Here is a 20,709-nt window from a genome sequence, read left to right as displayed (position 1 = left end):
TTATCCATTCACATCCTAAAGTACTTGTTATATTTTTAACTCTCTCTTATTTGAATAAAAGCCTCAACAATTTGGAGCAATTTAATAAGCACAGAACAAGAGCTGGACCTTGCATTTGGTAGATAATATACAGTATTACTTTATAGAAATGTAGTCAATGGCATTCCCTATAGACAATCGTTTTTTTTATCTTTAGTTCAAATAGTTCAATATTCAATAATAGTTCAAAAAACCATTGTGAACATGAGATTAATTGAAATGGAGCAGACGCAAGAGACTTTCCTCTTCTTCCAATTGTCCTCATCCTTTCTTCTCTTCCATCCCTGCTTTGCAGATTACCATATACAAATCACCAGGAAGCTGGAGGACAAGACAGCTTTGGAACGTCATTCTGTCATCCTGTCCTGTGACTTCAGGCCTTCTCCAAAGGTTGTGAAATGGTTCAAGGGCCACACACCCATCGTGCCCTCTGAGAAGTACAAGATCAAGAGGGATAAGCATTCAGCAGAGCTCAAGATTCTGAAGCTGAAGCCCGATGATGCTGGTGTGTACAAGTGCAAGGCAGGAATTGCAGAGACTGAAACCACGCTGACAGCTGAAGGTAAGAGCAGGGGGGGTGGTCTCTTACATGTCCTATTTCACCTCAGATTTCTTTTCTTGAGGTTGATTTCTGCCGTTCTCTCCTGCTAACTTTATAAATGTATAATCTTCACTGAGAATACTACACAAAGATCGTCTAGTCCAACCATTCTACCACATCCCAGTATGATTTATAGTAACAGTGGTAACAGTTCACCTTGTTTCCCCACAGCCCGCAATGTAGAAGTAACGAAGCACTTGCAGGATGTAGAAATTGAAGAAGAGAGCTCTGCTGTCTTCTCCTGCGAGCTGTCCCATGATGACGAGGACATGGAATGGTTCCTGAATGGCAACCTCATTTACACCAACAATTACAAGGACATCAAGAACGTTGGCAATTGCTGCAAACTGACAATGAAGCAGGTTAAGCCTGAGGATGCTGGCACAGTGACAGTGAAGTCAGACAAGGTGTCAGAAAGCACGTGCCTGAAGGTGATAGGTGGGTCTGATCACACCCCTCCTGGATATAAGAGATGCTAAGGAGCCCCAGTTCATTCTATTGTGCAGCAGTCCTGCTTCTAAAGCTCACCTCTCTGGGGTGACAAGACATCAGGGGCTTTCTTCCAGTGGAAGGTTCCATTGCAGCAGATATCAACGAAGGAGGATGGTTTTGGTGTCCTGCCATAGCATTCCATTGCTTTTTATCATCATTTTCCTTAACACAAGAAGAGTTACAAGAGCAATTTCTTTTACTGCTTCAGTGCCATGCAGTGTCAATGCTGTTGTCTCCAAGTATTTATGACTGCAGGGAGAGCTCATTCAGTGTGTGTTTTGCCTCTGGGATGACTAATGACCAGGCTGTGAGTAACCTGATCTAGCTGTGAATGTCCCTGTTTATTGCAGGGGAGCTGGGCTAGATGGCCTTTAAGGGTCTCTTCCAATTCTAAGGATACTATGATTCTAATCTGATCTCCCCAGCAATTAAGCTCTTTTACTCTATGCACTCCAGAGTTTGAAGGATTTCATTTTTCTCCTTTCTTTTGCATTTGGTGGGTGTTTTTTCCCCATTATAAACATCTGATGTGTGAAATAGAAGATAGATAAAAGGAGTCAATAAAACAGGAAAATCAAAATTGTTCAGCAGCTCATCCTCTTAATCCTGAGGCCTGCTGTATGAGCTCTGCTGTACGTGAGGGCAATGCCGGCTCTCCAGCTTTAGAAGAGCTGCATCCCAATTACTTCATATGATATCAGTCCCACCCAAGGCAATGCAGGCTGTCCCTCCTGTTCCCTGTATTCTCCTACTGATTAGTTCAGAATTACATAAAGTGCATTCAGTCAACAGACATGAAACCGCTTTAGGTTCTATATTGGTGTCGTCAGTGCTGGTAAAGATTTATTTATCCCTCTTTAAAAATCTGAAAGCAACTGGAAATGTCTCAACTTCTGTATCACATTGTTCTGTTTTGCCCTTTTAATTGCAGAGAAGCCTGCTGTCTTCATGAAGTCCTTGGATGATGTTTTTGGTGAGGAGCGGGGTGTGATTAAATTGGAATGCGAAGTCTCTAAAGAGAAGGTCAAACCAGTGTGGAAGAAGGACGGTGTTGTGCTCACTTCTGGCAACAAGTATGAGCTGGTACAGTCTGGGAAGACCCTATGTCCCCTTATCCATGACTTCGAGAAGTCAGATGCAGGTTTCTATACCTGTGATATTGTCCGTGATGTTGCCAAATCAAAGGTCGGCATTCAGGGTAAGTACTGTGGAAAGTAAAGGAGTGCTGAAAGCACATTCAGTGTCTTACACCTATTCCCCCACGAGCCTTAATAGTTTCTACAATAGAAGTGTATTACTGCAATTTAGCACAGTGATGTCTGGAAAATTCCCATTGCTTTTGATGTAAATGTATCTCATTTTACCATGAAAATCACCAAACACATCAAGAATGTCCTGGAAATATTTCCTTTCTAAACATCCCTAAAATGGAGAAATGGTTTGAACACCAGTAGGGGTAGGATGGTAACAAATTAGCTAATAGAAACATTTAATTTCTTGTCATAGGCAAAACCCTTTTTCTCACGCAGCATCCTAGAGTTGTCCTCTCTGTTAGGTTGTTCCCTCTGTAGCTCATTGAATCTTCATTCTGCTCCATGGACTGAGCTGCTCTAATTGTAGTTCTTCCAGAGCAAAGACAAGAGATTCACGTCTCTTTTTTTTTTTATAGCTTTCTGGTAATTCTGAGTGGAGAATGTCTTAGAGAATACATCAGTAAGGAACACAGCCATGTTCTGCAAATCCTGAGTTAAAACACCAGTACTGCTACTCATGTCAGTCACAAATGCCTTTTCTCCATATAAACCTCATACTAACCTATCTCTTACCTTCCAGAGCTGAATAGTGGCATTACCAAACGGCTGAAAAACACTGAAATCCAGGAGGGAGAAGATTGTACTTTTGAATGCATTCCGTCCCATGAAAGCATTGATGAGTTCAAGTGGACACTGAATGGAAGCAGAGTGGAAAGTGGTGGGCAATTTAAAGCTTCTAACGTGAGTCGGAAATATACTCTCCTTATCAAAAGTGTGACTCCTACTGACGCTGGGGAAGTCGTTTTTACTGCCCGTGGTCTAACCTCCAAAGCCTCTCTGTCTGTGAAAGGTAATGAGATGGGAGAGATTCTGGGGTCTGATTCCTTCAACTGTCTTCTGATAAGATTGTCATGAGAGCTAACTCATAATATGGTTAAAGTGAATAGCAACCTTCTACTTGAACCTCGAAGCACTGAGAATTTCTCTTAAAAATAAGTAAAAGGAGGAAACATTTTACACAAATGTGAGAACTACCCAAAGCACTGGGGTAGTGTTGGAAATGGGCATCTCACTACAGCTTGTTCCATTAACAGTAAATCAGGAATGCTCTGTTGAGGGAACTGTGGGAGCAAATATCCTCTAAGTATAAGCTGAAGGGATGGCCTTCACATCATCTAGCTGTACAACAAATTCCTATCTAGAACATGTGCATCTGAGAGCATCATCCGAGGCTCCCAGTGTGATGAGTGGAGAGAAGAAAGAGGCAGTTTTCAGACATGGTTCATCATCCTCAATTGGGTAGATTTAAGAGAGAATAAATGCTGCCTGGAATTCTATTGTCTGTACTTTGCAGATTACTGCTGGCTGTAGGATGGCCTCTGTTGCAAGTGCCTCTCTAACTTATCTCCAGCATGTAGATGCATGTATTTTGAGAGAGGCATCCTACCCTAACTGTATGTTACTCAAAAAGCAATGTTTTCTTCCAGGAAAACCTACTGAGGTTTCAAAACAGCTGGAGGATAAGACAGCAGCAGCAGGACAGGACATCAGCCTGAGCTGTGAGCTGTCAAAACCGGATTTGAACATCAGGTGGTACAAGGATGGCAAAGCAATCAGAAAAAGCCAGAAGTACGACTTGCAGCAGGAGGGAAGTGGGCCATTCTGATCATCCATGACTCTACTGCCAAGGACAGTGGGGAGTACCCCTGTGAGACAGAGGACTCCATAACAAAAGCCAGGGTCACTGTGCAAGGTGAGTTGAAAAGCACACTGGGGATGGCATGTAGAGAAGTCGAGGTAAATATCTGCAGCCTGTGGGTGATGTTTTTCTCTTCTCTTTCCTTGAGCAGGATCAATTCTTAGTTTTCAGAAAATATGATGGATTAAAATCTTTTCCTTAAAATAATCTGGAAACCGAATGATTCTCCAGTGTGATGTGGATCTGGGCAGCCTGGTCTAGTGGTTGGTGGCCCCTTGACAGGGGGTTTAAAACTAGATGCTCTTTGAGGTCCTTTTCTTCTCAGGCCACTATATGATTCTGTGATCATTCTATGGTTCTATGATCTTGGTTGTTAGTGAGCCAAGAAAAGATGGCAATCTGAATTAGTCTATATTGAATATGTGTAATCAAAACTATATGCAGTTTATCAGATGAGATCCTAACAGCGCATGTATAATGGTATTGAACTTTCCAGATATCTACTGGAATTATCAAACCTATGTAAATGGGTGGACTCTGTGGTCTTCTTAGACTCTTTGCATCTCTATGTGATATTCTGAAATGAGGGCAAAGGAGATTCAAGACACCTCTGTATGCTTGGGACTTGTTGGGGTAACAAATCCCTTTGTCCTACACCCACATCCTTTTTTTTTTCCTTCCAGAAAAACCTAATTACTTTATCAAGGAACTTTCAGATGTGAAAATTGAAGAAAGTGGAAGTGCACTTTTTACATGTCAGAGCGAGAAAGCCGCATCCTTCGTCATATGGAGGAAAGGCATTGCTGAGCTCAGGCCTGGCAGGAAATACAAGAGGGCACAGAAGGGACGAAACCTGCAGCTGTGCATAAAAAATCTGGAGAAAAGTGACAGTGACGTGTACACCTGTGACATTGGTGATGCCCAGTCCAGAGCCAAGCTGGTTGTACAAGGTATGTGTGAGAGCCATATGACTGCGCATCCTGTTTCTCCACTACCAAGCCATTATCCTGGTAGAATTTGTACATTTATGGCAGGTCTTTGGGGCTGCAGCTGTCTGACCTGAATAGCGGTTCACAAGCCATGCACAGAGCAAGCTGCACGGAAAGGGAAAGAACTACCGACTAGAGCAGTGCTATTGAGAACTTTATGTATCATTTAAAAACCAAAAATGCTGTGAGGCTGGTGACCCAGAAATCAGTGTGAACTTTCTATCTCTGACCTTTCTGAGTTACAAATAGTCCTCCGGAGTTCTAGGCAAAAATTCCCTTATGCTGCATTCTGGGTAGTTGTCATGGTTTAAACAAAAATCTACCTGTGTCCGTGACAGGGGGGCCACAGGCAAGCGAGGTGCTAGAAGGAGCTGAACCTCTGTCCCAACTACTTCAGAAGCAGCCCAAACCCCCTCGTACACGGCTAAGATCTCCTTCTCAGTTGGAGTGTAGCGCTCCTCAGACCCTTTATATGCTCGACTCCAAAGTCCCAGGGGTTGGCCTTGGGTTTCTCCTTAAGCTCTTTGCCACAAACTCCAAGTGGGACCTTTCTCTCCAGCAGCAGTGTAGAGGATGTTCTTTACATCCTGTCCCGTCCGTACTGACCCCAAGGCCACGGCACGGGCTATCTCTTGTTTTCTCTGCTCAAAAGCCTGCTGCTGCTCAGGACCCCATGAGAAATTATTCTTCTTCCGTGTTACCTGATAGAGGGGGCTCACTATGTGGCTGTAGTTTGGGACATGCATTCTCCAAAAGCCCACTACTCCCAGAAAAGATTGGGTCTCTGTCTTGTTGGTGGGAGGAGACATAGCAGTGATTTTTTCAATCACATCTGCTGGGATGTGTCGATGCCCATCTTGCCATTTTACACTTAAGAACTGGATTTCCTGGGCAGACCCCTTCACCTTGCTGCGCTTAATGGCAAAACCAGCTTGCAAAAGAATTAGGATTATCTGTTTTCTTTTCTTGAAAATCTCTGCTGCTGTATGGCCCCACACGACAATATCATCGATATACTGCAAGTGTTCGGGAGCAGTAAAATTATTCATGCTTTATATGATGATATGATGTGGAATACTGATAGCAAAATTACAAAATTATTAAACCATGACACCCTGGTATTTTTCTTTTTTTTTTTCTTAAATATTTTCATTTTTTTTTCCTTAAATATTTTCCTTTTTACTATTTAAATGTTATGGGCACATCTTATAGAAACACAAGGCTGTTTACAAAGAAGTGCATGCTGTGTTGCTGTATGATGAGCAAGATACATCTATTCTTCATCTAGCAGGAATAGTTGCTGAGCCTTAAGAACAGTTTCAGAAAGCTTTGGGAATTTGGGCGTTTTCCTTGTTTCTGCAACACAAAATGAAAATTTACGCTGTATACAAAGAAAAGGGGAGTCCAAACTTGTACGTTAAATTTGAAGGAGATCAATCTGGGGTAATATTTAAAAAAAAAAAAAAAAAAAAAAAAGGGAGTGTGGTCATCAAATACTATAAAATATATTAGCTGTTACTAGAATGCCACTTATCTTCCCCCCATACGAATCACTGTCGTGTTGTATGTGAATTTGTGAGGTGGGTTTTGAAGCTGAAATTAAAAACTTCTTGTATGGCTGTCTTCATAGTGGCTATCCAGACTATCTGTAGAAATAACAGCTATTATGTAGTCAGCTATTCACCAGTTTTAACTGGTTATAAATTACGTTTCAGGGTGGAGAACATAGCATAGTGCCTGACACCTGTGTTGATCCTGAGGGCATTCTTGATTCTGTGCATTATGATGTCATGGATATTAAAGAGCAAGCTGAGGCAGCACATAGTTCCATTGTATCCCTGGAGGACCCGAAGGAAGATACTGGCTGGTTTGAAAAGCAGCTGGAGAAAACTAACTTTGAACTGATGGAGACCAAAGAAGAGCTAACAGAGAAAAACACCAAACTACTTAAAACTGAAGAAGAGCTGATGCAGAAGAACAGAGGTGAGTTATGCGATGTGAAAGGTAGAAGACAGAAATAGTTCATTAATCTAAAAGAGAAATAACCAGTTTGAGTAGGAATTAGAGGAGATGTTCTACCTTTGGAACCATAGCCTGTAGATAAGTGATAGTTTGTTCCTTGTGTATATTCAGGTTCAGCAATTCCACGGTTTTTGGTTATTTCTTTTCTTTTTTCCCCCCTCTCCTTTAAACTGCAACTAGCAGCTTTACGCTTTCATAAGTATGGGGTTAAATATATCTTATATATCTATATCTTGATTTTTACTTTTATATTGTAATCTCTACTCTTCTTTGTCTTGTTGATGCAATGTTTTCGTTCCAAGAAATATAGAAAACTTTTGAATCACTCCCAATAAGTGAAGACCACATGCAAATTAATTAATCTGTTCAAAAGCTACCTAAACATTAGAATATCTGGAAAAACTGATTACTTAATAAACTATCTATTGGCTACTTATGTAATACAACCTTTTCTGTGTGTTACAGACTTTGAAATGCAGGTGATTAAATTGGATGAGTCTGATGAGCAACTTAAAGAAGCAACTGAGGTAACTTTATCAAGAAGATGTTGTGTAAAATTGTTTTAATACCAACTTGTGGTAGCTTAAAATGCTATTCCAGTAGGCTCCATTAATAGATTTCTTACCGAGCTTAGCTTAACTGAATTTGCCTTTAATGCATTGTGTAATTCAGCTACTTAACACTACATTAGAAACTGATGACTGAATTTTTTTTATTTTTTTTTCTAAGAAAATGAATGCACAAAATGAAAGGATTCGAGAGCTAATGGACATCGTGGTGCAGAAAGATGACATTATTACAGAGCTACAAGACTTAAAATCTCATTCAGAAGAAAAAATAAAAGATTATGTGAGTTTTACACATCTCCATAGCCTTATACAAAAAAAGGAAAACACTAATTCTATGCTTGTAATCAACACATTTTTGGAAAACTGATTTTCTGTATGTAGCTGGTACTCGCTTGAAATTGTAAACAATTCAAATTTATCTGAAGGTAGTTGTTGTTAACACAAACAACAAAAATATCAGCGTGTTCCACTATCTCCTGCCTCACACTCCTACATCAGAGGAAGAGCAACAGTAAAAGTATGTTGAGTAGAGTTGGAAGTACGAGTATGAATGGTCAGGATATCTCCACGTTCTATGCAGTCCATAAAACTTTATCCTGACTAATGTACTGCGAGCTACTGAATATGTGAAGACTAGCTTGATTAAGTATGTGTGCATACAACTTCTGGTGGTTTTTGTGCATTTTTTGATGTTTGGTAGCCTGAAGTAGCTCTGAAAACATTTATAGTTAATTCTGTCACTCAGATCTCTAACCTTGTAAGCTTAGCAACTTGACCCTCCTTAGTCTTTGACTGTCTGCATCACTGCAACTTAGTATTTCCATGGTATTAAAGCTGACTGTGATGAGTAGTCATGCCCTCACCTATTACTTCTTCCAAGAACAAGGCTCCAACTCTATCTGTGAGATTGTGTGGCCTGAACACTTCTGAGGCTTTTCTTTTCATAAGTTACTAAAGATGAATAATCAGTCCTTGGCAGTGCCAGCATGGCTTAACAATCGTCATCTTGTAAGTAAGGAAGCTTCACTTGTGGTCAAGGACACAATCTAAAATATGCGTGACAGAGCTGACTAAGCTTTAAGGTTGGATTATATCTGTCACGATGAAAGTGATTTTAGCAGCTTAGCAGAAGTGTGATGTGATGAACTTGTATGAGAGCTGACCATTTGCTCTTTGACCATGTTTGTAATTTTGTTGACTTCTTGGAAACAGGAAATTCTTTGATAAACTGGTAAACTCTTGATTGTGTGCAAGTCTTTTACTTTGTAACCTGCTAGGCTCTTGCTTTCCCTTGTATACTCTACCGAGTATTGCACTTGTCATTATCTGAAGGTGTACTTGTTCTGTCTGCTATTGAGATTTGTAACTGATGTCTATAGAGTCACCGGGTAAATATTTTAGCTGTATGGTTTTGTGTAAATATTTGCCTACAGAAGATTACTGAGACTTAAGTGCTCCTTTTGTTAAGCTTCAATGTAACTGATCTTATATCAATACAGGAAAAGACTACCTACCATTTAACTACCATTAAAGCAGAACCGGCAGAAGAGAACACTAATAAAGGAACTGAAAGCAGCCAATTTTCAGTGCTTTCAGTTGAAGCACTGAAACAAGAGAAAACTGAGTTGGAAGTGGGAAGAAAGCGCAGTACTGATGAAGATAAGCCTACTGTGGAAGAGCCACCTCCAAAGAAAGGTACAGTTTCTTCCATCGTTGAACAGGGTGTCTTCCAAAACAATAAATTGCTTCCTATTCCGAATCGGAAGCAAAAGGCTGTGAAGCGCGTACCTTATGGTATAAGGAGAAAAGCCACTGTGTTAAACTGTAAATAGAAGTAACTGTTATGTAAATATCCCTTTTTCAGAAGGTCCTATGCTGTTCATTTTTGAATGCTTAAGAATAAAAGTTTTTTGCACTATTTTTTTCCTTTTTGCTGCTTTTTCCTCATCTGTTGATGCACTTGCAGATTTGGTAATAGTTTTAAAGCAGTTTCTGTAGGATTGTTTCAACTGCTGTTGCTGATTTTCTGAGTAGCATCAGCTGCTCAAGTGTTTTTTTTTGTTTGTTTGTTTTGTTTTTCCTGAAGCAACTATCAAAATTGTTGACGACCTGCTAATTGCTCGCTCATGGGTAATATTTGAGCAGAATGGTTTGGATAAGCTCTGATGCATTTAACTTCACTTCTGGGCACAGCTGAGCATCAGTGTTCCTAGAATTACGGAAGGCATATACAATGTAGAAGGGAAAATCTAAAACTTAGCTGTATTCCCTTCCTTTCTTGTATTCCTCTTGCAAAATATGTGCAAGGGAGAAAGTCAAGGCCTTCTTTGGATGAGATGCTGTTCTTGGATGATTTGTCCCTGCTGCCTTTATTTGGCATAAATATTGAATCCTAATGTGACCACTGAATGGCATCACATATAAGCATCTTACCAGAGACTGAGGGAGGGATGTGGACTCCTCCATACTCCAAATAGTAGTGGGTTTGTTATAATCATATGACCAAAGCTCTCATTTAAAAATTAATGACAGCAATGCTCCACATGGGAATTAAAATGGGTAGCTGATAGTCACAATGTCAGCATGAAGTTTTCTGTTAAGAAGTACTGAGTATTCAATCATGTTAAAATTTTCTTCTATTTGTGAGTATTAATAGCATCCAATTTAAAAAACCGCTTAATATATATTCTTTAGCTATGTTAAATATACACAGTAGAACAATGAGCACAGGTATGTTGTGCTGGTTCTTTTGTAGAATTAGTTATATAAGTAGCACAAGCAAAAGTGTTTTAGGAGATGCTAGGTTATCTCAGCTTCAAGTTCAGGGTATTTACACCATTCTCTGAGCTTTTAGGTCTTGTTCCCTATGCTCTGTAATAATGCTTTTTCCCTACTTCCTGTGTAAGGAGCTTCTAGACTGAACATTACACATCTTCTCCCTAGTCTTATTTATCTTGCTTTAGTGCTTGCTTGTTGTTTTCAGCATAAAGTGTTTAGATTACTTATAAATCATATTCCCCTCACTAGTTTTGCTGGGAGCAGCAATCAAACCCAAAACCTGGTTTGGGGTGGAATATGCCACTGCTGTTTCTTCAGTATGACTTTTAAATCAGTTGAGGGCTGTATATAAAACTGCTTAGATGAGTTAAGAGGCTGTTTCCATGCAGTACATGTGAATCTGTATGTAATGCAGGCTGCACGTGGGTGCTATAAAATTCTGCATTTCTGTAGTTGTAGTAATAAAAGGACTGTACAAGAATCACCATGGAATATATTGTTGTGGTGACCCAATCCCTAGTAAGTCTTGACTTATATTTATTTTTTTTAATACTTAAAGTATGCATATTATGGAATGGACATAACTGGATTCTAAAGCAATAATGAAATACAGCAGAAGTCGCTTTTGATAGAAAGAAAATGCATGTGATTTTAGCTAATTGCTCACCAGTTAAAGAAAAAAACAGCCCCAAGCTAATGGAATATTTATGGAAACTTGAATCTGCAAATTTGTACAACTTTATGAGTGAACTTTATATGCAAAAGAGTAAGTGTGAACAGAAGTAGGAATCCTCATATTTTGTTTAGAGATCAACTGAATAAGAGAGACAGATATCAACAGTTAAGTGATCAACTTGTCCAGGATTTTATCTTTCTTTTGAAAGTAAGAGGACTGTGAGTTGGAATGAAATTTCTTAGAGAACTGTTTATCTACCATTTAGATGTAGATGGAGTGATTCCTGGCTGCCTTATAGGGATTGCTGAAGCACGGAAGATAGAAAGAATATAGCTGTGAATTATCTATCTCGTTCCCATGTTTCTTAAATCTAATAAGATTTTCTACTGGTGTGGAGTGGAAGGTTTGAGTAGTGCCATGGTAAAAGTGATCTTACAGACTGAAAACCTTTTGCTGTTAATTCTGTATAGAAATCTGAGGCACCTGAATACGTGTTCAGAGGACTTGAATTCCTTCACTAGTATCAAATACTATGTGATGTGAGGGCATGGCTTGCATATTTGTGACAGTTTTTCACTTAGAAGTTGCTACTTGGTGTTGTGAACTGCTATGTAATAATGATTTTAATCAATCTGAGCTACATTCCTTTTCCCTTTTTTCTTTGTTTGTTTGTTTGTTTGTTTTACAGTAGTTGTAAATGAGAGAAAGAAAAAGAACACTGTAGAGCAAAGGACAATTGAACACATGAAACAAAAGTGCTCCGCGTACCGAAAGGAAGTACTAGCACTGAGGGAAAGAACTGAAATCTTGGAACATCATTTAACTGTGCTTGAAGAACAATGCAGAAGAGAAAAAAATAAAAAAGAAGATTTCAGTAAGCAGGTAACAAGCCTGCGTATTGAGCTTTCTTTTTCTGAAGAAACAGCTGATGTCCTCCGTGAACAAATTCTGCAGGGTCAAGCTGACTATCGGGAAATTGCTTCTGAACTGGATGAACAGAAATCTATAAATATGACACTAGAAGACAAAAATGCCCAACTAACTAACAACATAGAAGTTGCCAAAGAATATATAATTGATAAAGTGTCACAAGTAAAAGAAATGCGGACCAAATTAGATGAATTATACAAATGTCACTTAGAGTTTCACGCCATCGGTACTGACTTTGTCAGTGTAAAGGATTCCTCAGACTCTGAAAAAGATGAGCCAGGGACATCTCAAATTAGTTCTGCATGCATTCAGTCACAGACTTCTTCCATCTCAGATCTTGTGCAGGACCTCTCCTTTAACTATAGTCTTGAAAGGATTTGGGAAGTATGCAGAAGTATTGTTGATGTTTCCTCACAAAAAAGTCAGCACATCAAAGCACTGCTTCAAGACAATGAAAACCTAAAGGCGGGACTGAATAATGCTGAAAATCATAATCGTCAACTTGTAATGAAGCTATGTGAGATTACAACTCACACTAGTCAGGAAGATGATCTTGTGAATCAGTTACATGAGCAAATAGAGAAGAAAACTCAGGAGTTTGAAGAAAAGACTGCAGAAGATCAGAGAATGATTGCACAGTTTCAGGAGGAAGTTGCCAACTGTGAGGTAAAAATAAGAGAGCTTGAATATCGCCTGGAGGCTTCCAAGATAATGGAAGACAATGTGTCAAAACTCAATGAATTACTTAAAGAAAAAGAATCTATTATTGTTAATCTGGAGACAGTTACAGCAACTCTGCAGGAGAAGTCTGCTAATGCAGACAAAAAGGTTGAAGAGTTAAGTAGCAGAGAAGCAAATCTGATTCAAGAAGTTATGCAGCTTAAAAACAGCTTGGAGCAGATGAAACACTCTCTTTGGGAAAAGGAAAAGAGTGAAATGGAGAAAGTGCAACGTATAGAATCGTAAGTAACCACTGAGTTAAGTTAGAGCCCTTTGAGAAGGAAATAGAGTTAAAAATAGTTAATGGGAACATCCCTTCGACTTAATGCATCTGCATGCTTATCAATGGCCAAACTACTACTTTAGGATGCTTTGGTATGCTACTTGAGTTCCAAGGGAAAACAGGAGTGTGCAAGGAAATAAAGAATAATATGGGGATTGCTGGTGGTTTTGTTGTACATCCCTCAGAATAGCATCTGAATAATTTATTGCTTCAGCATCTGATTATGAGAAGCAAGCTGAAATTCAAAAGTAATTGTTTAAATCTTGTCACTGGTCTAGATAGATTTAAGAGTCTATTTACAAATAGAAACCAACAGGCAGGGCATGGATTAAGCTGTAATTGCTGTTTCCATGAGATGTGTAACAGTAATGTTCTTTGTCTCTTTATTTTTAACATAAGGCTAGAAAATATTCTTTCTGAGAGTTCTGCCCTTGTACTGAATTTGAAAAAAGATTTGCAGAGGAAAGAAGAAGAGTATGCAGATCTAAAAGACAAACATTCTGATGCCGAGAAACAAATTCAGCAAGTACAAAGTGAGGTTTGTAGTCAACTGAGATATTTTTTTCTGTAAGATTATGCTTGGCTTTCTGCTGTTAAAACTTCTCAAACTTTAACTATGAAGCTGGAAATTTCACACTAGTGTGGCTAGCAGCAAATCTTAGGTAAAGTTGCCATTGAAGCTCTAGAGGGGACCAGAAGTTAAAACATGGTTTCGCATAGATAATGAACAGAGGAAAGTAAAGTTGGTTGGTAGTCTGGAATAAGGTTTGTGAAGAGAATAGCTAATCTGCCTCTGGAGGGGACTTGTTATTATCTCTACGTTACTGGTGACTTGCCATTGGTATCCGTGGTAACTCCAAAGCCTAAAACCTAAGTCTTGTGAAAAAACGCTGATAACTGGGAAGAAGAATGCTATTTACTTGAAGAGAAATAGACTAATTTCCAGAGGCTCTTTAATATAAGCATGTATATTTTTTTCTTCAATTTCAGCTTCAGTGATGTTAATAGTTAAAATTTAATTATTAAACAAGTAGATATTTTAAAACCCATTTTGCAGGATCTTAGTCTGCAAGTTTATTGGGTGTGCTTGGGGTGGAAAATTGAAGCTTAAAAATGAATTCATGTCTTCCTTGGTAACCTTGCACTTGCTGTCGTTTTCCTACTCAGCACTTGTTTGTGAATTCCTCTTTATTTAACAAAGAAGTATTTGGCCAGGTTGGATTACAGAAGTCTTTTAATGAACCGTGAGCTGTGCTTACATTACAGGTGTCCACGATGCGTTCTGTGGAGGAATCCCTCAGGAACAGGATGGATGAACTTGAAAGGATTAATAACCAGTTTAAGGATGAGCTGGATTATAAAGACTATACTATCCAACAACTTAAACAGGTATTTTTCTTGCTCTTAATTTTTATTACATGAATGATGCAGGTTTTCCAAGCAACAGGAAAAAGGTCAAAAAAAAAAAAATTGGAGCAAAATGAAAGTGGCCAACTGAAATTAGCGGTAGACCATGAAAGATATTCAAATAATTAGTCACTACAGAGCACTGGCAGATTGCTTTAAATACAATAATCTGCATAGTAAATACATATGTAATACATGCATGTAACCTGATCTTGTTGAGTGACATCACGATATGTTAATTGAAATGTCTTACCATAAACTCTTTTTATCAGCTTGAGTCCTTATTTATGCTATATGAAAACCTTATTAATTCTAGGCTGTCTTAAAGATTCTGCTTGTTTCTACTGTGTATGCTTTTCTTTCATCATGAAATATAGGAGCTGGAGGAAAAGGACCATAATATTCAAAAGTGGCGTGAGGAGAGAGATCAGTTAGTAGAAGCTTTGGAAGAACAGCTCAAAACTTTGGCTTCTAATGTCATACAAAAAGAGACAGAAATAGCAAACTGAGACAATCTGCCTTAAAGGATTCAAGCAAGGTCAGCTCTCCTTTCCTCCTACCTGATTAGCTACCCATAAATTCTGTAAAACTCCTGTACCTGCTCTTTGTATTCTGGGTGTGGTTCTGTTCTTGAACACTGTCGTATTGACATCATGTGCAACTAACCAAAAAAAGCACCAGCTTTTATTTTTGTTCTTCAGAAACAGAATTTCTGTTAATTACTAAAATTTCAATTTTTTCAGTAGTTCAGATAAGCAGATGTCAGTTTGATGCTTATGATCCTACAATCATACTGGACATCTGTAGCTTTTTCTGATAATTCCCAGCATTTCCGGATCCCAAGCTAGGCTCAATACTCAGACAGTAGTTCTGTCTCAGGTTTCTTACTTTCTTTGCTTTCTCTGAGGTAGTATCTACAATGGCATGAAAAGACAGAAGGGGACGTGGAGAGAGATTAAGGGAAGCATCAAAAAGCAGAGGGGGGATGATCTCTGGAAGTTGCATTTCTTATTTCAACATCCAGCTTTTAATCAGGATAGCCAATCTAAGCCGTAGCATAGAATTTCAGAAGCTAAACAGAAGGCTAAATGAGTTGTGCTGTTTTGAGAATGTTTGGATTCACTTTCTCTGAGAAGAAAGATGTTCTCATAGCAAAACTTCCCCTATGAAGTATGATTATATGAGGTATGATTATATTTATAGAAAGTAAGTACTTAACATCTTGTTAACCCCTTTCTGTTCTTCTGTTTTCCTAGGAGATACTGGAGCTGGAATCATTTTTCTTAGCATATAGTCCTTTAACTACATATTCAGTGATGAGTACTTGTTGGTTCTTTTTGTCTTCCACTCAAACATGAGCTCTCATCTTCTCAAAAATATTTTATTTACTAGAACACCATCTCTCTGTGTACATTATGGAACTTTTCCATGCAGTTTTCCATGTATTCGTATGTGGATGCTGAAGATTAGGCAGAGGTTTAGCCTTTGGTGTTCTAACTTAGCAGCTGTGAGCGTGCAGAGTATGGGGGGAATGGATGACAAAACGACCAGTGTTACAGATTTTGTCCCTAAATAATGTCTCGCTTTCTCTCTTTTGGAGGCAGAATACTGCCTGAGACTGTTAGTGAGACCCAGTAGGGTGTATCTGAAGATCACACAATGAATAGATGTTACTACCTTCCCACACTTGTGCTGTGTTTCAGCTTACGTGTTCATGTGGCGTCTGAGCTTGAGGTTTTACACTGTAACTTTAGAAAACTCGAGATACTTTGGAGGTCTAATGCATAGCCTAATCTTTACTCCTTTTAAATATTTACAGCCTAGGAAACAACAAAGCAAAACTAAAACTGGAGAAAGTATTCCATTAAGATGCAAAGCTGAAGACAATTATTTGTCACGTCGATGTACTAGGAGCCTCACTTCATTAAATGAATCTGAGGTTAGTATGAAACTTCAGATCTGAAAATGTTGTGATTGTATTGCTTTTGATAAGGAATGAGTAGGAAAAGATCTCATGTTCTCTAAACAATTCCCAAGTTTTAATTTATTTATCCCTTTCAAGGTGATCAGATCACCTGTTTTTATAGCCTTTGATAGGAATAAAAGCTGTTGAAACAATTGTGTGATGAATTTTTTTCAGGTGCTGTTGAAAACTCTCCTCATGTTAATGCTTATGAAGTGGCTCATGATTAGATAAGTTACTTGGAAAAAATTCATGGAGCCACTGAAACGGGCACAGCAAATTGAACTTATTTTCTTCCTCTGCAGGATTTCTGGATATTGTTTTGTTAGCAGATGATGTTAATCATTCCTATATAAGTTTTTAATTGCTAACTTTCATAAAATAGCAGTTACATATATTTTAAAAACAAAGTATTTATTAACCAACTTAATTCTTGGAAATACAGTGGGTGGTGATACTCCATTCAGATTCTTAGCAGAGCCTGATAAAGTGGCTCTGACTACTTTTTGTCTTTCTACAATCTTTGGTAACTTTTTGAGAGGAAGAAGACTCCCCTCAGGGGGTCGGAACAGTGTAAGTAGTAAAAGCTGCTAGTCTGTGTTTGGGACACTGGAGTTTGCTAGTTACTAGCAGCAGTAGAAGCAGCCATCTACCATTTTCTGATGTCCCCAGCAGCCTGTCTTCCATGTGTTCAACCAGCATCTGAACTCATTTTTGATATGCTAGCTGAATTCCTGCCATAGAGAAGGAGGAGTCCAGGTGATCTCAGTTCTGACTTTGTTGTTCCTGTTGAGAAAAACAGGATTGGGTGGATTGTGGACAGTAAGTGCTGCTGGGGAAATGCATACTGACATTTCTCTGTCACTTAGCTGTGCATTTGCTGCCATTTGACCATGAGCAGGTACATGATAGCCTTCAGCTTAAGTACGGTGTCATTGCTTGAATGTCTGTATTCTCTCCAGGGAAAAGATAGCAATGGAGTTCTTTAATGACTTGTACTGGGCTTGCACCTTGCCAGCTGGACCTTACTTATGTAAATAACATCTCTAGTGTAGAAGAGGAATGGCAAATTCCCTAAGATTAAGCTGGAAGTTAATCGAACACTTGAATCAAATGCTCCTGTTCCTGCCCAGTTCTGACGCAGCAGAGTTGAGATGAAGAAAATCGTGTCAGTTCTACCACCATTCTCTATTAAAAAAAAGTGTAGTTGTCTGTGCCCTTGAGAAAAAATGACTTGTAAAGTATCAGGCTCAGTTTAACATGGAGAACTTTTTTTGTGATCATAGATTGGAAATAATTTTAAATGTAACAAGTTCTAGGAAAGAGGGGTAAAACTCTGCTGAAACTGAAATAGACTCCTTCTGTTACAAGTGTTCTTACAGCAGGAAAATCGAATGCTTACATATCCTTTTCCAGATGCTTTATAGCTTTTTAATCTCATGGCTACCTTAACACTTGCACTTAAAATTCTTCTGTGCTATCAGGAGCATTTGGAAACTGTCCTCGACTCTTCTGGAGTGTCCGCAGAAAATGGCAAAACTAGTCGGTTCCCAAAACCGGAGCTGGAAATCCCACTGACACTTCTGCAACCTGATAAGACGGAGATAAAGCAGCACGGCAGCATGATACCTTTAGGAGTGAAAATGCCTAAGGCAAAAAAGAAAAGAAGTGATGACATGGATGAGGTATGACCTAGACCCAACAGAAAACAAAATAATAAAAAAAAAAATATGCATGGCAGTTATTAAAAACAGATGTTCACATGTGATAGCAGTATCCTTGGCATGGTCAGAGTATGAGTAGTAGATTTTTCCCATCTGTTGTTTCACATGTTCACATCTCTGTTGAACAGAAATCCGGAAAAGACTACTTCCTGAGAAAGCGAGTACATGCTTCAAGACTGACTAAAAAGAAGGATGAAACACTGCAAAAAGTTGGAGATTTTATTCAAAGCTCTCCTTCTATTATACACTCTAAAGGTTGGTGTAGAATAAGTTTTATTCCATGTTTTCTAGACATTGTAGAATGGCTTGTTTCTGCTGTAGGCTATTAATGTATGTGTTCTTAGACTTGTCTGCCATGTTAAGTTGTCCTTTGATTTATGAAGTAAATGCATTTATTCGTCTCTTCAGAGATTCATTATTACATTTGTGAAAACCTACAAGTATACAGAGAAAGTTGGTTCTGTCTTGTGCTTCTGTCAGCACGAAAGTTAGGCCTGTTGTTTAACTCCTGCTGAAGTTTCTGACTTCCAGCGACTTCTGAGCCATGATTGTCTTTCATACTCCATTTTAATGCGTGCTTTAAGCTGCCGTACCTGAAGCTATAAACTGTTTCAGCTATAGAAGCAATAAAGAACCTCGATGAACAAATACAATTTCTGAGTATTTTCACCTAAATTTTACGTGTCATTTATAAACCAAGTTTGTTACGAAGCTTTTTTTGCATTCAGTGATTTAAAGACTCACAAAACCAGTAAGTTGATTGGTTTATGTATCAAAACAAATTTCTTCTAGCCAAGAAGCTGATGTCAGCAGTAAGTTCTCCTAAATCAAACGAACCTGAAAGTCTCGAAGAAGGAGAGACCAAGCCAAAACGATCCAAAAGGAAGCTGTATTCCACTGTCGTTTCTGGCCCTCTAGATATACCTGCTTCTTCGGTAAGCGATTATACTGTAGTCTTGGCTTAAAATAAACTACTAAGGAGTCCAAACAGACTGGAGGTTTCATCTATTTGCAGGAGGAGGTTGAAAGTACTGAGGTATTTCTTTCTTCTACCAAGTCATTCTTATTGGTCTTCCTGCTGTTCTGTTTTAGAAAACAATCCTCAAAGATCTCTGTGTTTGGCTGGCTTACAGTTTACTAAGTAGGTGATGTAGCAATCGCGGAGATGTCTTCTAATTTGGAATCTTAGATAATTTCAATGTGTTGGAGTGGGATTATTCTACTACACGCTTTTCTAGAGCACAACTTAGACAGCTTTTTAGGTATGCTTAAACTATGATCTCCTGTCTAAGCCAACTTGCAAAGGATCTGATGTGCCAGTTTCATGACTCTGTCGGCAGCTATTGTGCTAAGAACATTCTTGCTCTGTTGGAACTGCATCTTTTAATTATATTAGAGTCCTTTTTCTTTTCCGCAAAGTGATCATTTGCCCATACTGTAATATCCCTCTGAATTTTTTGATGATTTGACGAATGATAGGGGCAGAAACCAAAATGTTATTTTTTTTGTTAGAGGATGAAGAAGATGAGACAATTCCTTCTCTCACTGTAGTTCTGAGAACATGGAACTGAACCGAGAACTGAAATTCTGGGCAAGTCATAGCTACAGGGATTGAGGCTAAAAATGTTTTCTGAACGCTTCATGTTTCACAAAACAAGTATTATAATACTCTTTTGAAAACAAGTATTTCAAAATGAAAGCTGCCTTCAGGCTTTCCTCAGACGTGTGTGCTTTTTTAAGATAAACAGGATTTTGTACATTCTCCATATTTGTTCCTTGTGATTAAGCTGCATTAAAATGATCTCGGTATCCCATAGTTTTCTGAATAAAATATAATAAGCAAATTCCATTCTGAAATCCATTTAGGGGAAGAAATATGTTTGCGTGTGTCAAGAAGAGCTTGTCAGTCTTGTGTGAAAACATGAGTAACTTTTGAAATGTTTTCTTCAGGAATCTGAGGAACAAAAGAAGGAAAGTGATCATCTGATCATCAAGCGACGGCTGAGATCCAGAACAGCTAAAAAACCTTGAAGAAGCGTGTTTGTTCCCCTTTCTCAGGACATACTTTTATCATATTATTAAAACTGGTTGTTAATAAACAGTAACAGTTACTCCGTTGTGTTCTTAAATTTGTATATAGGTGTTTGTTGCAGAACGGCGGGAGAAAAGCAGACGACCACACCTGTCATTGACATATGATCAGCGAATCTCATTTATTCCTTGCCTGCATGTACCTTTATAATACGGATAATTAGCTCATACATATTGCAAAAGTGGAGCTCATCATTGGTTCCCAATAACATACTATCCCCGAGTATCTTAACAGCTTGTTGTTATCAACTGAAAGCTACTCCCTTGCTGAGTTCCCAGAACCATGGCTAGTTTCTCACCATCCCAGGGCATCCTGTTGTTCTTGCTCTCCTTGCAGGTGTTATGGCTGCTTGCTTAGCTGCACCGTGTTTACGACCCTTCTCAGCTAACTAGCTGTAAAAAACACTCTCAGGAGAAAGGATAAAGCAACACTAAAAGAGAAAAGCAGCAGTGAAAGGGAAAAGCAAGACTAA

At 38.7% G+C, this 20,709-nt stretch overlaps 3 protein-coding genes across 3 annotated transcripts; all 3 read left to right on the top strand.

The window, feature by feature from the left end:
* The first annotated feature begins 338 nt into the window (after positions 1-338).
* Positions 339-4,138, top strand: LOC146752539 (obscurin-like). Its single transcript, XM_085531711.1, has 5 exons — positions 339-601; positions 812-1,078; positions 2,064-2,330; positions 2,966-3,235; positions 3,873-4,138. The coding sequence occupies exons 2-5, from the start codon at positions 910-912 to the stop codon at positions 4,049-4,051; spliced, it is 885 nt and encodes a 294-aa protein (XP_085387837.1). The 5' UTR covers positions 339-601; positions 812-909; the 3' UTR covers positions 4,052-4,138.
* Positions 4,139-6,767: 2,629 nt separating this feature from the next.
* LOC146752538 (kinesin-like protein KIF20B) lies at positions 6,768-14,996 on the top strand. Its single transcript, XM_085531709.1, has 8 exons — positions 6,768-7,056; positions 7,561-7,622; positions 7,825-7,944; positions 9,164-9,359; positions 11,807-13,010; positions 13,451-13,589; positions 14,318-14,440; positions 14,836-14,996. The coding sequence occupies exons 1-8, from the start codon at positions 6,864-6,866 to the stop codon at positions 14,965-14,967; spliced, it is 2,169 nt and encodes a 722-aa protein (XP_085387835.1). The 5' UTR covers positions 6,768-6,863; the 3' UTR covers positions 14,968-14,996.
* Positions 14,997-15,769: 773 nt separating this feature from the next.
* On the top strand, positions 15,770-20,256 carry LOC146752537 (kinesin-like protein KIF20B). The gene is made up of 5 exons (XM_085531710.1): positions 15,770-16,397; positions 17,906-18,106; positions 18,274-18,400; positions 18,938-19,080; positions 20,096-20,256. Exons 1-5 carry the CDS (start codon positions 16,173-16,175, stop codon positions 20,174-20,176), a joined length of 777 nt encoding a protein of 258 aa, XP_085387836.1. The 5' UTR covers positions 15,770-16,172; the 3' UTR covers positions 20,177-20,256.
* The last annotated feature ends 453 nt before the right edge of the window (positions 20,257-20,709 follow it).

Source organism: Coturnix japonica, unplaced genomic scaffold (genome assembly GCF_054131305.1).
Source record: "Coturnix japonica strain WE unplaced genomic scaffold, WE-NBRP24 Scf044, whole genome shotgun sequence".
Lineage (NCBI taxonomy): Eukaryota > Metazoa > Chordata > Aves > Galliformes > Phasianidae > Coturnix > Coturnix japonica.
This window is presented reverse-complemented; position numbering and strand designations above follow the sequence as displayed.

Coding starts and splice junctions, on each gene's coding strand:
- LOC146752538 (XM_085531709.1), top strand. CDS start 6,864: ATGGATATTAAAGAGCAAGCTGAGGCAGCACATAGTTCCATTGTATCC. Junction 7,623..7,824: donor AACTTAAAGAAGCAACTGAG/GTAACTTTATCA, acceptor TTTTTTTCTAAG/AAAATGAATGCACAAAATGA. Junction 13,590..14,317: donor TTCAGCAAGTACAAAGTGAG/GTTTGTAGTCAA, acceptor CTTACATTACAG/GTGTCCACGATGCGTTCTGT.
- LOC146752539 (XM_085531711.1), top strand. CDS start 910: ATGGAATGGTTCCTGAATGGCAACCTCATTTACACCAACAATTACAAG. Junction 2,331..2,965: donor ATCAAAGGTCGGCATTCAGG/GTAAGTACTGTG, acceptor CTTACCTTCCAG/AGCTGAATAGTGGCATTACC. Junction 3,236..3,872: donor AGCCTCTCTGTCTGTGAAAG/GTAATGAGATGG, acceptor GTTTTCTTCCAG/GAAAACCTACTGAGGTTTCA.
- LOC146752537 (XM_085531710.1), top strand. CDS start 16,173: ATGTGGCGTCTGAGCTTGAGGTTTTACACTGTAACTTTAGAAAACTCG. Junction 18,401..18,937: donor TTCTATTATACACTCTAAAG/GTTGGTGTAGAA, acceptor AATTTCTTCTAG/CCAAGAAGCTGATGTCAGCA. Junction 19,081..20,095: donor TAGATATACCTGCTTCTTCG/GTAAGCGATTAT, acceptor TGTTTTCTTCAG/GAATCTGAGGAACAAAAGAA.